Here is a 20,000-nt window from a genome sequence, read left to right as displayed (position 1 = left end):
GAGCCAGCGAGCGAGCCGGCCGGGGGTCTCACCGCACGTGCAGGTGCTTGGCGGTCTGCACGAAGCACGCCTGGTCGGCCTCCTTGAGCACCTCCTGCGCGTAGCCGACGAGGCCGCGGCCGTCGAGGAGGCCCGCGTGCTCCGCCAGGCTCTCGCGCAGCGCCCGCAGGCGGCCCTCCACGCCGCCGCTCACGGCCAGCGCCAGCGCCTGGCGCCGCTCGTCCACGACGCGCCCCAGCAGCGCCGCAGACTCCGCCACGCCGTGCTGCGCCCGGCGGCCGCTCTTCTGCGGTGGAGGGGGGCAGCGGTGGCGGGGGTGGCACCGGCGTCGATGTTTGCGCAACGTTTTTGTCTGTCCGCCCCCCGTCCCCCCCCCACCACCCCCCACCCACCCACCACCCACCACCCCCCACCCACCCACCCACCACCACCCCCACCCACCCACCCCCCACTACCCCCCACCCACCCACCACCCCCCACCCACCCACTGACCCCCCACCCACCCACCACCCCCCTGCAGGAATTCATACTCTTTGCGTATTTCGGGAAAGTCACGTAGGTAGAAAAATAATAGGTCACGACGTTTCGCTCGCAACACAGGCAATCGTCATCAGGTGAGAGAGAGAAAATTACTGAAACAAGGTCTTGTATAGGTCTGAGATGGGAGTCCCCTCAGGGTGAGAGGGCGGGGCTAGAGATGGCCTCCCTGAGGCTGTGGGAGTGGCCATTATATTTATAGAGATCAGCATGTCAATGATGCTTCGGTGGCAGATCGAGTAGGACATCCAGCCTGTCAATACAAAGACATCCAACCGAGTAATGCAACTCAAAGAGTCAGCTAACATCGCAGGGAAAAACCGGAGGACCCGGAGGAAAATCCACGCGACCGCGGGGAGAGAGAGAGACACGCAGACTCCAAATATACAGCAGGCGTCAGGGTTGGGATCAAACCCACGACCTCCTGTATACCAGAAGAGGTAGTTAACATCTCCTAGCCACCGGGTGGGTGATGTTCTACTCTGGACCTGCTGAGTTTTCGAAGCTGTTACCGCTGTTAGAATCCCAAATGAGGCACTTGCGAGCGCATTTGTTCGTTGGGAATTTGGCAAAATTTGGAGCGTGACAATGGCCAACTCTGACGCCGCAATTTTCAAACTACCACCCCTTACCGCCCCGCCCCCCTCTGCCCTTCCCCCCGCCCCTTACCCACCGCCCCGCCCCCCTCTGCCCCTCCCCCCGCCCCTTCCCCCCCGCCCCGCCCCCCTCTGCCCCTCCCCCCGCCCCTTCCCCCCCGCCCCGCCCCCAGGCCACGTTACCTCCACCTGCCGCACGCAGTCGTCTATGTCGTCCATGCGAGCGCGCACCTCGGGCTCCTTGCTGACGAGGTAGGCGATGCTCTTGGAGAGTTTGTCCTGGCGTCGGTATCGTGGCGGGGGGTACAAGGAGGTGGAGGCAGGGGTGGGGGGTGGACAATGAGACACCAGGACGACGCTTTCATCCCCTACCGCTCAGCCCGTCAACGCACCGCACAAGCCTGATGATTGCTTCGGGGCCGTCCGTGGCGTGATCAGCTCACCGCCCCCCCCCCCCCCCACAAAAGTCGCAGCCCATCTTGGAAAGCCCCCCCCTCCACGCGACTTCAAAGCGTCCCCCGAGCGCGTGTGAGACCACGGCCGCTGGCTACACTGCTCGTACCTCCGATGGACACGGCTGGCGACACGTACGGAGTGAAAGAAGTTCAGCACACGCACGCACTCGTTGCGTTGGTCGTGGTGCATAATCAACAAACAACAACAACGACAACGACGACGTCGTCAACACGTCCGTCAACAACAACAAGTGTGTGTGTGCGCGGACTTAAAATGATGAATATGTAATAGGCGACGTTTCGGGCTATGGCCCTTCATCATGTTCGGGGCTCCGCGGTGGCGAGACGTCAACTCCCTCGCCTGCTATGACGGGGGTCGTGGGTTCGATACCAACTCTGACGCCTGCTGTGTGTGTGCAGTCTGCCTGTCTCTCTCTCTCTGTCCAGTGATCAGGGGCCTGCTCAAGTTGCGGCTCCGGCTGGAGCACGCGTACCACACACATGCCGGTGATGTGCAGCACGTCTTCTTCGAACGCTGGGGAGCCGGAAAAGCCCCTCTCTGCACCAGCGTGGACGGCACCCTCGTGTTGTTCACCTTCTGAAGCGCTCGCTCGTCACCGTGGCGTGCGCGATGACCACCACCACCACGTGACTTTTCTTTCGTGTTGTGCGCGGTGCTTTTAGCGCCACAACGCGTGGATTTGTAGCGTTTGTTTATTTGTTTGCTGGTAACTTTGTGTATTTCATATCGGAATCGCCTCCAGTGCTGTTGCTGCTGGCGGCAATAAAAGTTGTTTAAAAGTCAAAAGTCCCTCGCTGTCTTTCCCCGTGGTCGCGTGGATTTTTCTCCAGGTCCTGCGGTTTCGTGTCCCTTCATTTAAAATCAACATCACCACGCGCTTGAGAGGATTTGTCTGCAGCTATAAATGTCCACGTGATGATGATGATGATGGTAATCAGCCGCTTCGCTGAGCTGTCACTTCTGAAAAAGAGCGACTTAGCCCGGTGGGGCCTCACCCGGTAAAATAATTTTCTAAAAAAAGTTTAAGTTTATCATAGCACGGGATCTACGTGCCATGATGAAGGGTCATTGCCCGAAACGCCATTTATTATATATGTATATGTCCTCTCAAGGCCGCAGTGTTGTTATTGACGAGTGTGTTGAGGTTTTTTTGTATTATGTTTTATTTGTATTATTGTATTATTTCCCTTCTACGTGACTTTACCGAAAGAACCAAGAATATGAATCCCTGCAGTCACGAAAGCTTTAAATCGAAATGTGTTAAGGTTGTTGTTGTTGTTTGTTTACCACCACTGCTAACGCAGCAGCAGCAGCATCGGCAATTCATTCCTTTGGCCACGATGCACAGCGACGGTTGAATGTCCGCGTGTAGTCGATCTCGTTTCCATGCGCAGAGTGAAGGGCGGTGTTGGGTTTTAGCCACGGCGTGAACGAACAACAACTAAAAATCGGTTTCCTACTTGACCGGGAAAGGTAACCGCTGAGCTGCGGAGATCTTTCTCAACAGCGACCTTGGCCTATCGCAAATGATAGCTCAGCCAAGTGGCTCAATCATCAGGTGGAAATGGATGGGGTGTGCCTTGCACTCTAGTGGTAGTGCCTTACGCCAACAATCCCTAATCGGAGCCAGCCTATAGCAGCATCCCAAATGATAGCTCAACTAATGAGGATGTATAGCAGCCAAATACGCTCAACGGTGATGTTGATTCTACATGTGAAGGGAAAAATACTGGAGGACCGGAGAATCAACGTGAGCACGGGGAGAGAGAGACACCGCAAACTTCAAATATACAGCAGGCGTCAGGGTCGGGATCGAACCCACGACCTCCTGCATACCAGGCGAGGTAGTTAACATGTCCTAGCCACCGTGACGTCCTCATAACGTGGAGCGTGTTTCGAGTGTGGTATAGACATCACGAGCTATTCATTAAAAATACTTTACAGGGAGGAGGGTAAGGGGGACGGAGCAGTGGCACAGTGGTTAGCCCTGCACTGCCCTACGAATCTTGGCAAAAACCAAATATCCGAACCGGTGCTGGCCCTCCGCTAGGCCGACTCAGCCTTAAAAACGAGCAGCTGATGCGGTGTGCATTTAAGCATCAGCACGTGTTAGCCACTTGGCTAACAGCACTTGCCCTAACAATCTGTTGAGGCTATACGGGGGATCTTTGTCTTCATTTGTTCCGCCACTGTGCCCCCCTTCCCCTCCTCTGGGGAGTTGTTTGTTGTTGTTTATTAGTTGCTGTTATGTGTTGTTGTTTGCTGTTGTTGGTTGTTGTTTGTTGCTGATGTTGTTGTGTGTTAGTTGTTGTCTGCTGTTTATTGTTGTTGTTGTTTGCTGTTGTATGTTGTCTGTTTGATGTTTTCTATTTTTTATTGTTTGCTGTTGCTGTTATTTGCTGCTGTTTGTTGTTTGTTGTTGTTTGTTGTTGTTGTTGTTTGTTGTCTGTTGTTGTTTGTTCTTGTTGCTGTTCGCCCTCTGGCGAGGCTCGCCTTGAGCGTGCGGTAGGCGTTGGTGATGGATGAGATCTTGTGGTTGCCGTGGGCCCCCCCCAGCTTGCACAGGTGGCACAGGGGCCGGCGGCACACCTCGCAGTACACCGTCACCCGCTCCGCCTCGTGCTCCGGGCACAGCAGCACCTGCAGCACAAGCAGCACGCGGTCACTCGCACCACAACAACCACAACGACAACGAGAGCCGTGGCGGTGAACTGGACTTCCATGGTGAACTGGACTCCCATGGTAAACTGGAATTCCATGGTGAACTGGAATTCCATGGTGAACTGGACTTCCATGGTGAACTGGACTCCCATGTTGAACTGGACTTCCATGGTGAACTGGAATTCCATGGTGAACTGGAATTCCATGGTGAACTGGACTTCCATGGTGAACTGGACTCCCATGGTGAACTGGACTTCCATGGTGAACTGGACTCCCATGGTGAACTGGACTTCCATGGTGAACTGGAATTCCATGGTGAACTGGAATTCCATGGTGAACTGGACTTCCATGGTGAACTGGACTCCCATGGTGAACTGGACTTCCATGGTGAACTGGACTCCCATGGTGAACTGGACTCCCATGGTGAACTGGACTCCCATGGTGAACTGGACTCCCATGGTGAACTGGCAACCACAATAACACGCAGACCCATTTCCTTTTTGAATTTCAAGAGCCGCCACCACTGTCCTCAAAGAGCCACCGCGCTCAGAACCTCTGAACAGTTCTACTGCTTTATCTTTCTACCTGATGACGATTGCTTGTGTTGCGATCGAAACGTCGTAATCCATTATTTTATTTTTCTACCTACGTGACTTTACCGAAAGAACCAAAGAGTTTGCATTCCTGCAGGCACGAAAATTTCAAATCAAGATAGAATCACCCATTTGATCCCACGTCGCGAATGTCGGAATCACCCATCTCGTGCCAAATAAAGAAAAAAAAATCAATCTAGACCTCCACCCCCACATCTTTCCCCAAATTCCACAATTTGCAATGTCATCTCAATTGGTCAGATTTAGCAACGCAGTCCTTTTAAAAAATATAACAAATATATATATCACAAAACCCAGCACTCAGAGAGGCCCAGTGCATCAAAACCAGTGCACTAAGTGGGCGAGTATATGAGGGTACTGTGGTGAAGGTGGGGGGGGGGCACGAGAAGGTGAAACGGAATTCATTTATTTGCCGCTTGTCCCTCGTTTGTGCTGACCGAGGCCACGCCACGCTGCTTTCCCCTCCCGCTCGGCGTCGTCTCCCCTCCTCCTCCCCCTCCTCCTCCCCCTCCTCCCCCTCCTCCTCCCCCCCTCCTCCTCCCCCCTTCCTCCTCTCCCTCCTCCTCCCCCTCCTCCCCCTCCTCCTCCCCCCCCTCCTCCTCCCCCCTTCCTCCTCCCCCTCCTCCTCCTCCCCCTCCTCCTCCTCCTCCTCCTCCTCTTCCCCCTCCTCCTCCCCCCTTCCTCCTCCTCCTCCTCCCCCTCCTCCTCCTCCCCCTCCTCCTCCTCCCCCTCCTCCTCCCCCCTTCCTCCCCCTCCTCCTTCTCCTCCCCCTCCTCCTCCTCCCCCTCCTCCTCCTCCCCCTCCTCCTCCTCCCCCTCCTCCTCCCCCCTTCCTCCCCCTCCTCCTCCCCCTCCTCCTCCTCCCCCTCGGCTGCCGGCCCCAGGAACGCGGCGTGCCGTGAAGTTCATTTAGCGCCATCGTCATCACCGTCACAACCACCACAACCACCGCCAGCACCGTCATCATCATCACCACCGCTGCCAGCGACATTGTCATCACAATCAAACAACCACCAGTACCACCATCATCATCACCACCAGCACCACCATCATCACCACCACTGTCAGCACCATCATCACCACCAGCGCTACCAGCACTACAAGCGCCATTGTCATCACAATCAAAACCACCACCAACAATACCACCATCATCACCACCAGCACCAGCACCGCCATTGTCATCACAATCAAAACCACCACCAGCACCACCAGCACCACCACTGCCAGGCCTGCCCTTGAGGGTGAAGGTGAGGAGTCCTCAGAGGCTGCTCGCTGCGCCCAGCCAGGAGTCTCCAAACGGCGAGCGCGGAGCGATGTGACTGACGCCTTTACCCCATTCACGGATGTGTCAGGAAGCTTGATTATTATAATATTTAATTAATCAATATTTTTTTTTAGAGCACCTGCCCACCTGCCCACCTGCCCACCTACCCGTCTCCCCACCTGCCCGTCTGCCCACCTGCCCACCTACCCACCTGCCCACCTGTCCACCTGCCCACCCACCCCCTACCCGCCCGCCCACCGCCCACCTTTGGCCTGAAGCTGGTGGTGGGCGCCACGAACTCGTGCTGCGCGCGCGGCGTGCCCCACGGGTGGTGCAGCTTGAAGCACGCCTTGCAGAAGCTGCTCTTGCAGTCGAGGCAGCTCTTGGTGGCGGCGCGGGACGACGACGCCGCCGCCGCAGCCGCAGCCGCCGGGCGGCACGCCTGGCACGGGATGGCGCCCCCCCGCGCCACCCGGTGGCGCTCCACGACCCCCTCGAGCGCGAAGTTGCGGCAGAGCGAGGCGAGTCCTCGCTCGCCCAGCTCCACGTCGCGCTGGCACACGGGGCACGGGAAGGCGGACGGGGGGCGCGGGCTCGGCGGGGGGGTGCGGCGGTGGCCGGGGTAGGTCGCGTAGCCTGGGCACCCCCGGTGGGGTGGGGGGGCGGGGGGCGGGGGGGGGAGATTGTTGAGTCGAAAGGTTCGGGGCCGTCGATAAATGACGTCACGCGATTTTGGACGATTTTTTAGCACTTGACCCCCTCCCCTACTTCGCTACTTCGTCACACGGCGTCACAAAGTCAGACCCCCCCCTCCCCTCAAATATGACGTCACAAAGCTCTGCCCTCCCCCCCCAAAACATGTTTCAAATCGCTTTAAACTATTGTCATTGTAGTGCGTATTTTATGTGGCGCTGCACTCTGATGTTGTAGGAGAAAACATTTATTAAAAAGTATATTTAATTAAGTAGAACGTGTTGTCTATATTTATTTAAAGTTGCGCATTTTGATGTGATGTCACATTTCTCAACCCCCCCCCCTGTCACACATCGTCACAAATGTCTGATCCCCCCCCCTAGGTGTGTGACGTCATTTATGGACGGCCCCTTATGGAACCCAGCTGTCCGGGTCTGTGCCCGTGTCTGTGTGCCCACGTGTGCGTCCGCGTGTGTACTCGTGTGTGTGTGTTGTCGTGTGTGTGTATACTTGTGTGTGTGTGTACTCATGTGTGTGTGTACTCGTGTGTGTGTGTGTGTACTCGTGTGTGTGTATACTTGTGTGTGTGTGTGTACTTGTGTGTGTGTATACTTGTGTGTGTGTGTGTACTCGTGTGTGTGTGTACTTGTGTGTGTGAGTACTTGTGTGTGTGTACTCGTGTGTGTGTGTGTGTACTCGTGTGTGTGTATACTTGTGTGTGTGTGTACGTGTGTGTGTGTGTGTGTGTCCTAGGGGGAGCGGTGGCGTAGCGGTTAGCGGCGCTGCGCTAGGAGCCTGGCTACCGAGCGCGGAACAAACGGCGCTCGTTTCAGCGGCCACGCGCACGCGGGCTGCTGTCAACGCGCCCAGGCGCGGCATTAACCGGGTCGGCCGCTCGAGTAGAAACCTCGTCACCTCGTCACCTCGTCACCCCCCCCTCCGCTCCGCCCGAGAGTTCTCACTTAGTTGACCTGGGCACTTCTAGAGTTGAAGCTTTCGTGACTGCAAGGATCCATACTCTTTAGTTTTTTCGGTGAAGTCACGTAGGTAAAAAAAATGAAATTAAAATTAATAATATTAAAATTTATAATATTAAATATTATTTTATTTTTTATAAATTTTAATTTCATTGTTTTACCTACGTGACTTTTACCGAAAAAAACTAAGAGTATGACCTGGGCACATTCGTGTTCACTTTGTTTACGATCGTTACGCGTGGCCACGCTCGTAGCGGCCGAGGTGGACAGAGATCGAGTGAGCGCTGAGCGAGAGGTGTCGGCAAGGGTTACCTGACTTCCAGAAGGAGCGCTCCCTCGTCAGACGCACTGAGAAAGACAAGGGAGCAGTGAGTTGACGTTAGCAGCAGCAGCAATGGGCTCGGTGGGGCATTGAAACTAAAGCTATTCAACTAATATGTTTTTATTTCACCAGGTAAGGCCTCCACTGAGCTGCTATGCAGCTGCGTTTTTTCAGAAGCGACCCTGGCGATCATCATCATCATCACGTGCAAATATACAGCAGCCAAACACTCTAAACGCGTGATGTTGATTCTCAATGTGGAGAGAAAATCCGCGCGACCACGGGGAGAGAGAGAGACACGCAAACTCCAAATATACAGCAGCAGGCGTCAGGGTCGGGATCGAAGCCAGGACCTCCTGTACACCAGGCGAGGTAGTTAACATCTCCTAGCCACCGTGATGATGATGACAGGGAGAGACACGCAGACTCAAAATATACAGCAGCAGCAGGCGTCAGGGTCGGGTTCGAACCCACGACCTCCTGTGCACCAGGCGAGGTAGTTAACATCTCCTAGCCACCGTGATGATGATGATGATGAGAGAGAGACACGCAAACTCCAAATACACAGCATGCGTCAGGGTCGGGATCGAAGCCAGGACCTCCTGTACACCAGGCGAGGTAGTTACCACCTCGCCACCACGGCACCCGAGGTCAAACCTGGTGCAGAGCCATTGCCACGACAGAAGTTTAACGTCGTGGTACATTAGACGACGCGCTTTGACGAAGGGCCGTCATCCGTCACGTTGCCTCTTGCATATTCAGTTCTTCATCTCTTCCTAACCACCGGCCCTTCTTCGCAGCGGACAAGATTACCTGTTGAATTTTACCCGCTCCATTTTAAGGGCCGTTGCAATTATCGTCGAGAAAGGCGATGCGCAACGTCACGCATTTTCATCATCATCATCATCACCGCCACCACAACCACGATCATCACGATCCACGGACACACAGCCCGCAGTAGGTGGTGTCCATTGTACATTTCGCCATTCGTTGTTTCCACTTTGCTTTCTCTGTCTTGTGGTGCCAATATGCTCAAAGTAGTGGACATATCTTACTGGCACCCATGTCTTACGTCGTCGTCATCGTCAAGCACATTCTCCGTTAGGTCTTCATCTCTGTCCGGTTCCTTCCATTTTTCTGAACAACTTTTAATCTAGATTTGAAGCTTTCGTGACTGCAGGAATCCATACGTAGGTTTTAAAATAAAATAAAATATGTTTTATTTTATTTTCATCAGGCGACAGCCAGTAATCACCACTAGCATCATCACGTGACATTCAGTAATTACCACGAGCACCATCACGTGACAGACAGTAATTACCACGAGCATCATCACGTGACATTCAGTAATTACCACTAGCATCATCACGTGACATTCAGTAATTACCACGAGCACCATCACGTGACAGACAGTAATTACCACGAGCACCATCACGTGACAGACAGTAATTACCACGAGCACCATCACGTGACAGACAGTAATTACCACTAGCACCATCACGTGACAGACAGTAATTACCACGAGCATCATCACGTGACAGACAGTAATTACCACTAGCACCATCACGTGACAGACAGTAATTACCACGAGCACCATCACGTGACAGACAGTAATTACCACGAGCACCATCACGTGACAGACAGTAATTACCACGAGCATCATCACGTGACATTCAGTAATTACCACGAGCACCATCACGTGACATTCAGTAATTACCACGAGCACCATCACGTGACAGTCAGTAATTACCACGAGCATCATCACGTGACAGCCAGTAATTACCACGAGCATCATCACGTGACAGCCAGTAATTACCACGAGCATCATCAGGCGACAGCCAGTAATTACAACTAGCATCATCACGTGACAGCCAGTAATTACCACGAGCATCATCACGTGACAGCCAGTAATTACCACTAGCATCATCACGTGACAGCCAGTAATTACCACTAGCATCATCAGGTGACAGCCAGTAATTACCACTAGCATCATCACGTGACAGCCAGTAATTACAACTAGCATCATCAGGCGACAGCCAGTAATTACAACTAGCATCATCAGGCGACAGCCAGTAATTACAACTAGCATCATCAGGCGACAGCCAGTAATTACAACTAGCATCATCAGGTGACAGCCAGTAATTACCACGAGCATCATCACGTGACAGCCAGTAATTACAACTAGCATCATCAGGCGACAGACAGTAATTACAACTAGCATCATCAGGTGACAGTCAGTAATTACCACTAGCATCATCAGGTGACAGCCAGTAATTACAACTAGCATCATCACGTGACAGCCAGTAATTACAACTAGCATCATCAGGCGACAGCCAGTAATTACAACTAGCATCATCAGGTGACAGTCAGTAATTACCACTAGCATCATCACGTGACAGCCAGTAATTACCACTAGCATCATCACGTGACAGCCAGTAATTACAACTAGCATCATCAGGCGACAGCCAGTAATTACAACTAGCATCATCAGGCGACAGCCAGTAATTACAACTAGCATCATCAGGTGACAGTCAGTAATTACCACTAGCATCATCACGTGACAGCCAGTAATTACAACTAGCATCATCAGGTGACAGTCAGTAATTACAACTAGCATCATCACGTGACAGCCAGTAATTACAACTAGCATCATCAGGTGACAGTCAGTAATTACAACTAGCATCATCACGTGACAGCCAGTAATTACAACTAGCATCATCAGGTGACAGTCAGTAATTACAACTAGCATCATCACGTGACAGTCAGTAATTACAACTAACATCATCAGGTGACAGTCAGTAATTACAACTAGCATCATCAGGCGACAGTCAGTAATTACAACTAGCATCATCACGTGACAGTCAGTAATTACAACTAGCATCATCAGGCGACAGTCAGTAATTACCACTAGCATCATCACGTGACAGCCAGTAATTACAACTAGCATCATCAGGCGACAGTCAGTAATTACAACTAGCATCATCACGTGACAGTCAGTAATTACCACTAGCATCATCAGGTGACAGCCAGTAATTACAACTAGCATCATCAGGTGACAGTCAGTAATTACAACTAGCATCATCAGGCGACAGCAAGTAATTACAACTAGCATCATCAGGCGACAGTCAGTAATTACAACTAGCATCATCAGGTGACAGTCAGTAATTACCACTAGCATCATCAGGCGACAGTCAGTAATTACAACTAGCATCATCAGGCGACAGCCAGTAATTACAACTAGCATCATCAGGCGACAGAAAGTAATTACAACTAGCATCATCAGGCGACAGTCAGTAATTACAACTAGCATCATCAGGCGACAGAAAGTAATTACAACTAGCATCATCAGGCGACAGTCAGTAATTACAACTAGCATCATCAGGCGACAGCAAGTAATTACAACTAGCATCATCAGGTGACAGCCAGTAATTACCACTAGCATCATCAGGCGACAGCAAGTAATTACAACTAGCATCATCAGGTGACACTCAGTAATTACCACTAGCATCATCAGGTGACACTCAGTAATTACCACTAGCATCATCAGGCGACAGCAAGTAATTACAACTAGCATCATCAGGTGACACTCAGTAATTACCACTAGCATCATCAGGTGACACTCAGTAATTACAACTAGCATCATCAGGTGACACTCAGTAATTACAACTAGCATCATCAGGTGACACTCAGTAATTACCACTAGCATCATCAGGCGACAGCAAGTAATTACAACTAGCATCATCAGGTGACACTCAGTAATTACCACTAGCATCATCAGGTGACACTCAGTAATTACCACTAGCATCATCAGGCGACAGCAAGTAATTACAACTAGCATCATCAGGTGACACTCAGTAATTACAACTAGCATCATCAGGTGACACTCAGTAATTACCACTAGCATCATCAGGCGACAGCAAGTAATTACAACTAGCATCATCAGGTGACAGTCAGTAATTACAACTAGCATCATCAGGTGACACTCAGTAATTACCACTAGCATCATCAGGCGACACCCAGTAATTACCACTAGCATCATCAGGCGACAGCAAGTAATTACAACTAGCATCATCAGGTGACACTCAGTAATTACCACTAGCATCATCAGGTGACACTCAGTAATTACCACTAGCATCATCAGGCGACAGCCAGTAATTACAACTAGCATCATCAGGCGACAGCAAGTAATTACAACTAGCATCATCAGGCGACAGCCAGTAATTACCACTAGCATCATCAGGCGACAGCCAGTAATTACCACTAGCATCATCAGGCGACACCCAGTAATTACAACTAGCATCATCAGGCGACAGCAAGTAATTACAACTAGCATCATCAGGCGACAGTCAGTAATTACAACTAGCATCATCAGGCGACAGCAAGTAATTACAACTAGCATCATCAGGTGACAGCCAGTAATTACCACTAGCATCATCAGGTGACAGCCAGTAATTACCACTAGCATCATCAGGCGACACCCAGTAATTACAACTAGCATCTTCAGGTGACAGCCAGTAATTACAACTAGCATCATCAGGTGACAGCCAGTAATTACCACTAGCATCATCAGGCGACAGTCAGTAATTACAACTAGCATCATCAGGTGACAGCCAGTAATTACCACTAGCATCATCAGGCGACAGTCAGTAATTACCACTAGCATCATCAGGTGACAGCCATTAATTACCACTAGCATCATCAGGTGACAGCCAGTAATTACAACTAGCATCATCAGGTGACAGCCAGTAATTACAACTAGCATCATCAGGTGACAGCCAGTAATTACCACTAGCATCATCAGGCGACACCCAGTAATTACAACTAGCATCATCAGGTGACAGCGAGTAATTACAACTAGCATCATCAGGCGACACCCAGTAATTACAACTAGCATCATCAGGTGACAGCCAGTAATTACCACTAGCATCATCAGGCGACACCCAGTAATTACAACTAGCATCATCAGGTGACAGCCAGTAATTACCACTAGCATCATCAGGCGACAGTCAGTAATTACAACTAGCATCATCAGGCGACAGCAAGTAATTACAACTAGCATCATCAGGTGACAGTCAGTAATTACAACTAGCATCATCAGGTGACAGTCTGTAATTACAACTAGCATCATCAGGCGACAGCCAGTAATTACAACTAGCATCATCAGGTGACAGTCAGTAATTACAACTAGCATCATCAGGTGACAGTCAGTAATTACAACTAGCATCATCAGGTGACAGTCAGTAATTACAACTAGCATCATCAGGTGACAGTCAGTAATTACAACTAGCATCATCAGGCGACAGCCAGTAATTACAACTAGCATCATCAGGCGACAGCCAGTAATTACAACTAGCATCATCAGGTGACAGTCAGTAATTACAACTAGCATCATCAGGTGACAGTCAGTAATTACAACTAGCATCATCAGGTGACAGTCAGTAATTACAACTAGCATCATCAGGCGACAGCCAGTAATTACAACTAGCATCATCAGGTGACAGCCAGTAATTACAACTAGCATCATCAGGTGACAGCCAGTAATTACCACTAGCATCATCAGGTGACAGCCAGTAATTACCACTAGCATCATCACGTGACAGCCAGTAATTACAACTAGCATCATCAGGTGACAGTCAGTAATTACCACTAGCATCATCACGTGACAGCCAGTAATTACAACTAGCATCATCAGGTGACAGTCAGTAATTACCACTAGCATCATCACGTGACAGCCAGTAATTACAACTAGCATCATCAGGCGACAGTCAGTAATTACAACTAGCATCATCAGGCGACAGCCAGTAATTACCACTAGCATCATCACGTGACAGCCAGTAATTACAACTAGCATCATCAGGCGACAGTCAGTAATTACAACTAGCATCATCAGGCAACAGCCAGTAATTACCACTAGCATCCTCACGTGACAGCCAGTAATTACAACTAGCATCATCAGGCGACAGTCAGTAATTACCACTAGCATCATCACGTGACAGCCAGTAATTACAACTAGCATCATCAGGTGACAGTCAGTAATTACCACTAGCATCATCAGGTGACAGTCAGTAATTACAACTAGCATCATCAGGCGACAGCCAGTAATTACCACTAGCATCATCAGGCGACAGCCAGTAATTACCACTAGCATCATCACGTGACAGCCAGTAATTACAACTAGCATCATCAGGTGACAGTCAGTAATTACAACTAGCATCATCAGGCGACAGCCAGTAATTACAACTAGCATCATCAGGTGACAGTCAGTAATTACAACTAGCATCATCAGGCAACAGCCAGTAATTACCACTAGCATCCTCACGTGACAGCCAGTAATTACAACTAGCATCATCAGGCGACAGTCAGTAATTACCACTAGCATCCTCACGTGACAGTCAGTAATTACAACCAGCATCATCAGGTGACAGTCAGTAATTACAACTAGCATCATCAGGCGACAGCCAGTAATTACCACTAGCATCATCACGTGACAGCCAGTAATTACAACTAGCATCATCAGGTGACAGTCAGTAATTACAACTAGCATCATCAGGCGACAGCCAGTAATTACCACTAGCATCATCAGGCGACAGTCAGTAATTACAACTAGCATCATCAGGCGACAGCAAGTAATTACAACTAGCATCATCAGGTGACAGTCAGTAATTACCACTAGCATCATCAGGCGACAGTCAGTAATTACAACTAGCATCATCAGGCGACAGTCAGTAATTACAACTAGCATCATCAGGTGACAGCCAGTAATTACAACTAGCATCATCAGGTGACAGCCAGTAATTACCACTAGCATCATCAGGTGACAGCCAGTAATTACCACTAGCATCATCAGGTGACAGCCAGTAATTACCACTAGCATCATCAGGTGACAGCCAGTAATTACAACTAGCATCATCAGGTGACAGCAAGTAATTACAACTAGCATCATCAGGTGACAGTCAGTAATTACCACTAGCATCATCAGGCGACAGTCAGTAATTACAACTAGCATCATCAGGCGACACCCAGTAATTACAACTAGCATCATCAGGTGACAGTCAGTAATTACCACTAGCATCATCAGGCGACAGTCAGTAATTACAACTAGCATCATCAGGTGACAGCCAGTAATTACAACTAGCATCATCAGGTGACAGTCAGTAATTACAACTAGCATCATCAGGTGACAGTCAGTAATTACCACTAGCATCATCAGGCGACAGTCAGTAATTACAACTAGCATCATCAGGCGACACCCAGTAATTACAACTAGCATCATCAGGTGACAGTCAGTAATTACCACTAGCATCATCAGGCGACAGTCAGTAACTACAACTAGCATCATCAGGTGACAGCCAGTAATTACCACTAGCATCATCAGGCGACACCCAGTAATTACAACTAGCATCATCAGGTGACAGTCAGTAATTACCACTAGCATCATCACGTGACAGCCAGTAATTACCACTAGCATCATCAGGTGACAGCCAGTAATTACAACTAGCATCATCAGGCGACACCCAGTAATTACAACTAGCATCATCAGGTGACAGTCAGTAATTACCACTAGCATCATCACGTGACAGCCAGTAATTACCACTAGCATCATCAGGCGACACCCAGTAATTACAACTAGCATCATCAGGCGACACCCAGTAATTACAACTAGCATCATCAGGCGACACCCAGTAATTACCACTAGCATCATCAGGTGACAGTCAGTAATTACCACTAGCATCCTCACGTGACAGTCAGTAATTACAACCAGCATCATCAGGTGACAGTCAGTAATTACAACTAGCATCATCAGGCGACAGCCAGTAATTACCACTAGCATCATCACGTGACAGCAAGTAATTACAACTAGCATCATCAGGTGACAGTCAGTAATTACAACTAGCATCATCAGGCGACAGTCAGTAATTACAACTAGCATCATCAGGCGACACCCAGTAATTACAACTAGCATCATCAGGCGACAGTCAGTAATTACAACTAGCATCATCAGGTGACACCCAGTAATTACAACTAGCATCATCAGGTGACAGTCAGTAATTACCACTAGCATCATCAGGTGACAGTCAGTAATTACAACTAGCATCATCAGGTGACACCCAGTAATTACAACTAGCATCATCAGGTGACAGTCAGTAATTACAACTAGCATCATCAGGCGACACCCAGTAATTACAACTAGCATCATCAGGTGACAGTCAGTAATTACCACTAGCATCATCAGGTGACAGCCAGTAATTACAACTAGCATCATCAGGTGACACCCAGTAATTACAACTAGCATCATCAGGCGACAGTCAGTAATTACAACTAGCATCATCAGGCGACACCCAGTAATTACAACTAGCATCATCAGGCGACAGTCAGTAATTACAACTAGCATCATCAGGTGACACCCAGTAATTACAACTAGCATCATCAGGCGACAGTCAGTAATTACAACTAGCATCATCAGGTGACACCCAGTAATTACAACTAGCATCATCAGGTGACAGTCAGTAATTACCACTAGCATCATCAGGTGACACCCAGTAATTACAACTAGCATCATCAGGTGACAGTCAGTAATTACAACTAGCATCATCAGGCGACACCCAGTAATTACAACTAGCATCATCAGGTGACAGTCAGTAATTACAACTAGCATCATCAGGTGACACCCAGTAATTACAACTAGCATCATCAGGTGACAGTCAGTAATTACAACTAGCATCATCAGGCGACACCCAGTAATTACAACTAGCATCATCACGTGACAGCCAGTAATTACCACTAGCATCATCAGGTGACAGCCAGTAATTACAACTAGCATCATCAGGTGACAGTCAGTAATTACCACTAGCATCATCACGTGACAGCCAGTAATTACAACTAGCATCATCAGGCGACACCCAGTAATTACCACTAGCATCATCAGGCGACACCCAGTAATTACAACTAGCATCATCAGGCGACACCCAGTAATTACCACTAGCATCATCAGGTGACAGACAGTAATTACAACTAGCATCATCACGTGACAGCCAGTAATTACCACTAGCATCATCAGGCGACACCCAGTAATTACAACTAGCATCATCAGGTGACAGTCAGTAATTACCACTAGCATCATCACGTGACAGCCAGTAATTACAACTAGCATCATCAGGCGACACCCAGTAATTACCACTAGCATCATCAGGCGACACCCAGTAATTACAACTAGCATCATCAGGCGACACCCAGTAATTACCACTAGCATCATCAGGTGACAGACAGTAATTACAACTAGCATCATCAGGTGACAGCCAGTAATTACCACTAGCATCATCAGGCGACACCCAGTAATTACAACTAGCATCATCAGGCGACACCCAGTAATTACAACTAGCATCATCAGGTGACAGACAGTAATTACCACTAGCATCATCAGGTGACAGCCAGTAATTACAACTAGCATCATCAGGCGACACCCAGTAATTACAACTAGCATCATCAGGTGACAGTCAGTAATTACAACTAGCATCATCAGGTGACAGCCAGTAATTACAACTAGCATCATCAGGCGACACCCAGTAATTACCACTAGCATCATCAGGTGACAGTCAGTAATTACAACTAGCATCATCAGGTGACAGCCAGTAATTACAACTAGCATCATCAGGCGACACCCAGTAATTACCACTAGCATCATCAGGCGACACCCAGTAATTACAACTAGCATCATCAGGCGACACCCAGTAATTACCACTAGCATCATCAGGCGACACCCAGTAATTACCACTAGCATCATCAGGCGACAGCCAGTAATTACCACTAGCATCATCAGGCGACACCCAGTAATTACCACTAGCATCATCAGGCGACACCCAGTAATTACCACTAGCATCATCAGGTGACAGCCAGTAATTACCACTAGCATCATCAGGCGACAGCCAGTAATTACAACTAGCATCATCAGGTGACACCCAGTAATTACAACTAGCATCATCAGGTGACACCCAGTAATTACAACTAGCATCATCAGGTGACAGTCAGTAATTACAACTAGCATCATCAGGTGACACCCAGTAATTACCACTAGCATCATCAGGTGACAGTCAGTAATTACCACTAGCATCATCAGGCGACACCCAGTAATTACCACTAGCATCATCAGGTGACACCCAGTAATTACAACTAGCATCATCAGGTGACAGTCAGTAATTACAACTAGCATCATCAGGTGACACCCAGTAATTACCACTAGCATCATCAGGTGACACCCAGTAATTACAACTAGCATCATCAGGTGACAGTCAGTAATTACCACTAGCATCATCAGGCGACACCCAGTAATTACCACTAGCATCATCAGGCGACACCCAGTAATTACCACTAGCATCATCAGGCGACACCCAGTAATTACCACTAGCATCATCAGGTGACAGTCAGTAATTACAACTAGCATCATCAGGCGACAGTCAGAGTTTGTGGAGAAATCCTCCTCCTGTTTCGTCCGCGACAGCCTCCGTGATAAACTGACTCCGCATCGCATTGCCTCGACTGACAGGTGACGACACCGTTCAGCGTCACGACGGGGTTTGTGAAGCGATCCCCGCACCGCCAGAGCGACCTCTCTCTCTCTCTCGCTGTGTCGTGCGCTCAAGAGGTCGCAGCGTCGCAATATTTGTTGGGGGTGGAGTGTGAGCGGTAGGGCGTGGGTGGACATCCACTCGCCCCACTCGCCCGCCCGCATCTCTCCCACCCGGTGCCCACTCCGCCCCACTCCGCCCAGTCACTTCGCGTCTCCGTCAGTCTGTCGAGGCCGCTGTCGCGACTTGTCACATGGTTTATGGTTGTCCTCGTATCATCCGTGGTAGTCGTTGCTTCCATTTCGTATGCGCCTGTCAGGATCAGCGCGATGGCTGCTGTCGTCGGAGTTGTTCTCGTCGTGGTTGCTGTTGTTGCTGCTGGTGATTTGTGATGTTTTGAATGTCTACTCTCCTGGATTATTTCAAAGGTATAATTTTACTTTTAGTTACATGTAATATTTAGTAGTTTTCATTTTAACGGGTTTTTTGTCAATCGGGATAATACGCAGCAGCAGCAGCAACATCAGTCCCCTTCCTAGGCAGCACCCTCCTGACAAAACGAGTCTTGAGACCCAAGTCAGGATTTCCCGGGCAAACGAGCGAAAGTAACGACCGCAGTGATATTCCGGCGAAGAATTCTCGACGTGAAAAACATCTTCGGTGGCAGCTTCACGGATCACTTCATCCTGGTGCGCCCTACCGCTACGAAGGGACCGCTGGGTCGGTCCACCCCCTTCTGGATCCCAGCCAGAGCCTCGCTCGACGCCGCAAATACGAATTGAAGGCGAGAGATGGAGGCGAGAGTTCTGCGGTGCGGCCGAAGTCACGAAACGAGCGTCTCTCTCAACCGTCGAACCTCACCCGGTTTCACCGTCCCACGCCGACAATGGGTCGGCCATCAGCCGAATCGGGGCCGGGCCACGTGGCCGATGCGGCAACGCGATGCCACGAATGGCGCCTTCAAAGAACCATCGACCCGCACATCGTAAACGCTCCGCCGCCGCCACCTTCACTCCTTTGAAAAAGGAACGGACGATGATCAACGCTGCTTCTGAGCAGACATTTGAGTGGATAGCGACGTCTAAAATTACATCTTGAATCTGTTGCTATGGTGATGGTGGTGATGGTGGCGGTGACGTCGCTGTCACGTGGCTTGCCTACGTAGAGATTTGTATCACTACCTCACCTGGTGTAGGCCAATCAGTTCCAAAGACAATGCAAACATTATCAACCTTTTGATTTAAAGCTTTCGTGACTGCAGGGATTCATCTTCTTGGTTCTTTCGGTAAAGTCACGTA

The 20,000-nt window shown here is 49.6% G+C and overlaps 1 protein-coding gene across 2 annotated transcripts in view; it reads right to left on the bottom strand.

Moving 5' to 3' along the window:
• The window catches only part of TRIM46 (tripartite motif containing 46), a 44,144-nt gene that overhangs the window by 8,914 nt on the left and 15,230 nt on the right, over nucleotides 1-20,000 (bottom strand). Inside the window, exons 4-8 of one of the 2 annotated variants that reach the window (XM_078879340.1) lie at nucleotides 8,131-8,166; nucleotides 6,414-6,784; nucleotides 4,104-4,250; nucleotides 1,317-1,412; nucleotides 33-286 (exon numbers count right to left, since the gene is read on the bottom strand). In XM_078879340.1, coding sequence (XP_078735466.1) covers nucleotides 33-286; nucleotides 1,317-1,412; nucleotides 4,104-4,250; nucleotides 6,414-6,784; nucleotides 8,131-8,166 — 904 coding nt within the window. The remainder of the gene's footprint in view (nucleotides 1-32; nucleotides 287-1,316; nucleotides 1,413-4,103; nucleotides 4,251-6,413; nucleotides 6,785-8,130; nucleotides 8,167-20,000) is intronic. The other variant, XM_078879341.1, reaches the window with a different exon arrangement.

The sequence above is a fragment of the Lampetra fluviatilis genome, chromosome 53 (assembly GCF_964198595.1).
Source record: "Lampetra fluviatilis chromosome 53, kcLamFluv1.1, whole genome shotgun sequence".
NCBI lineage: Eukaryota > Metazoa > Chordata > Hyperoartia > Petromyzontiformes > Petromyzontidae > Lampetra > Lampetra fluviatilis.
This window is presented reverse-complemented; position numbering and strand designations above follow the sequence as displayed.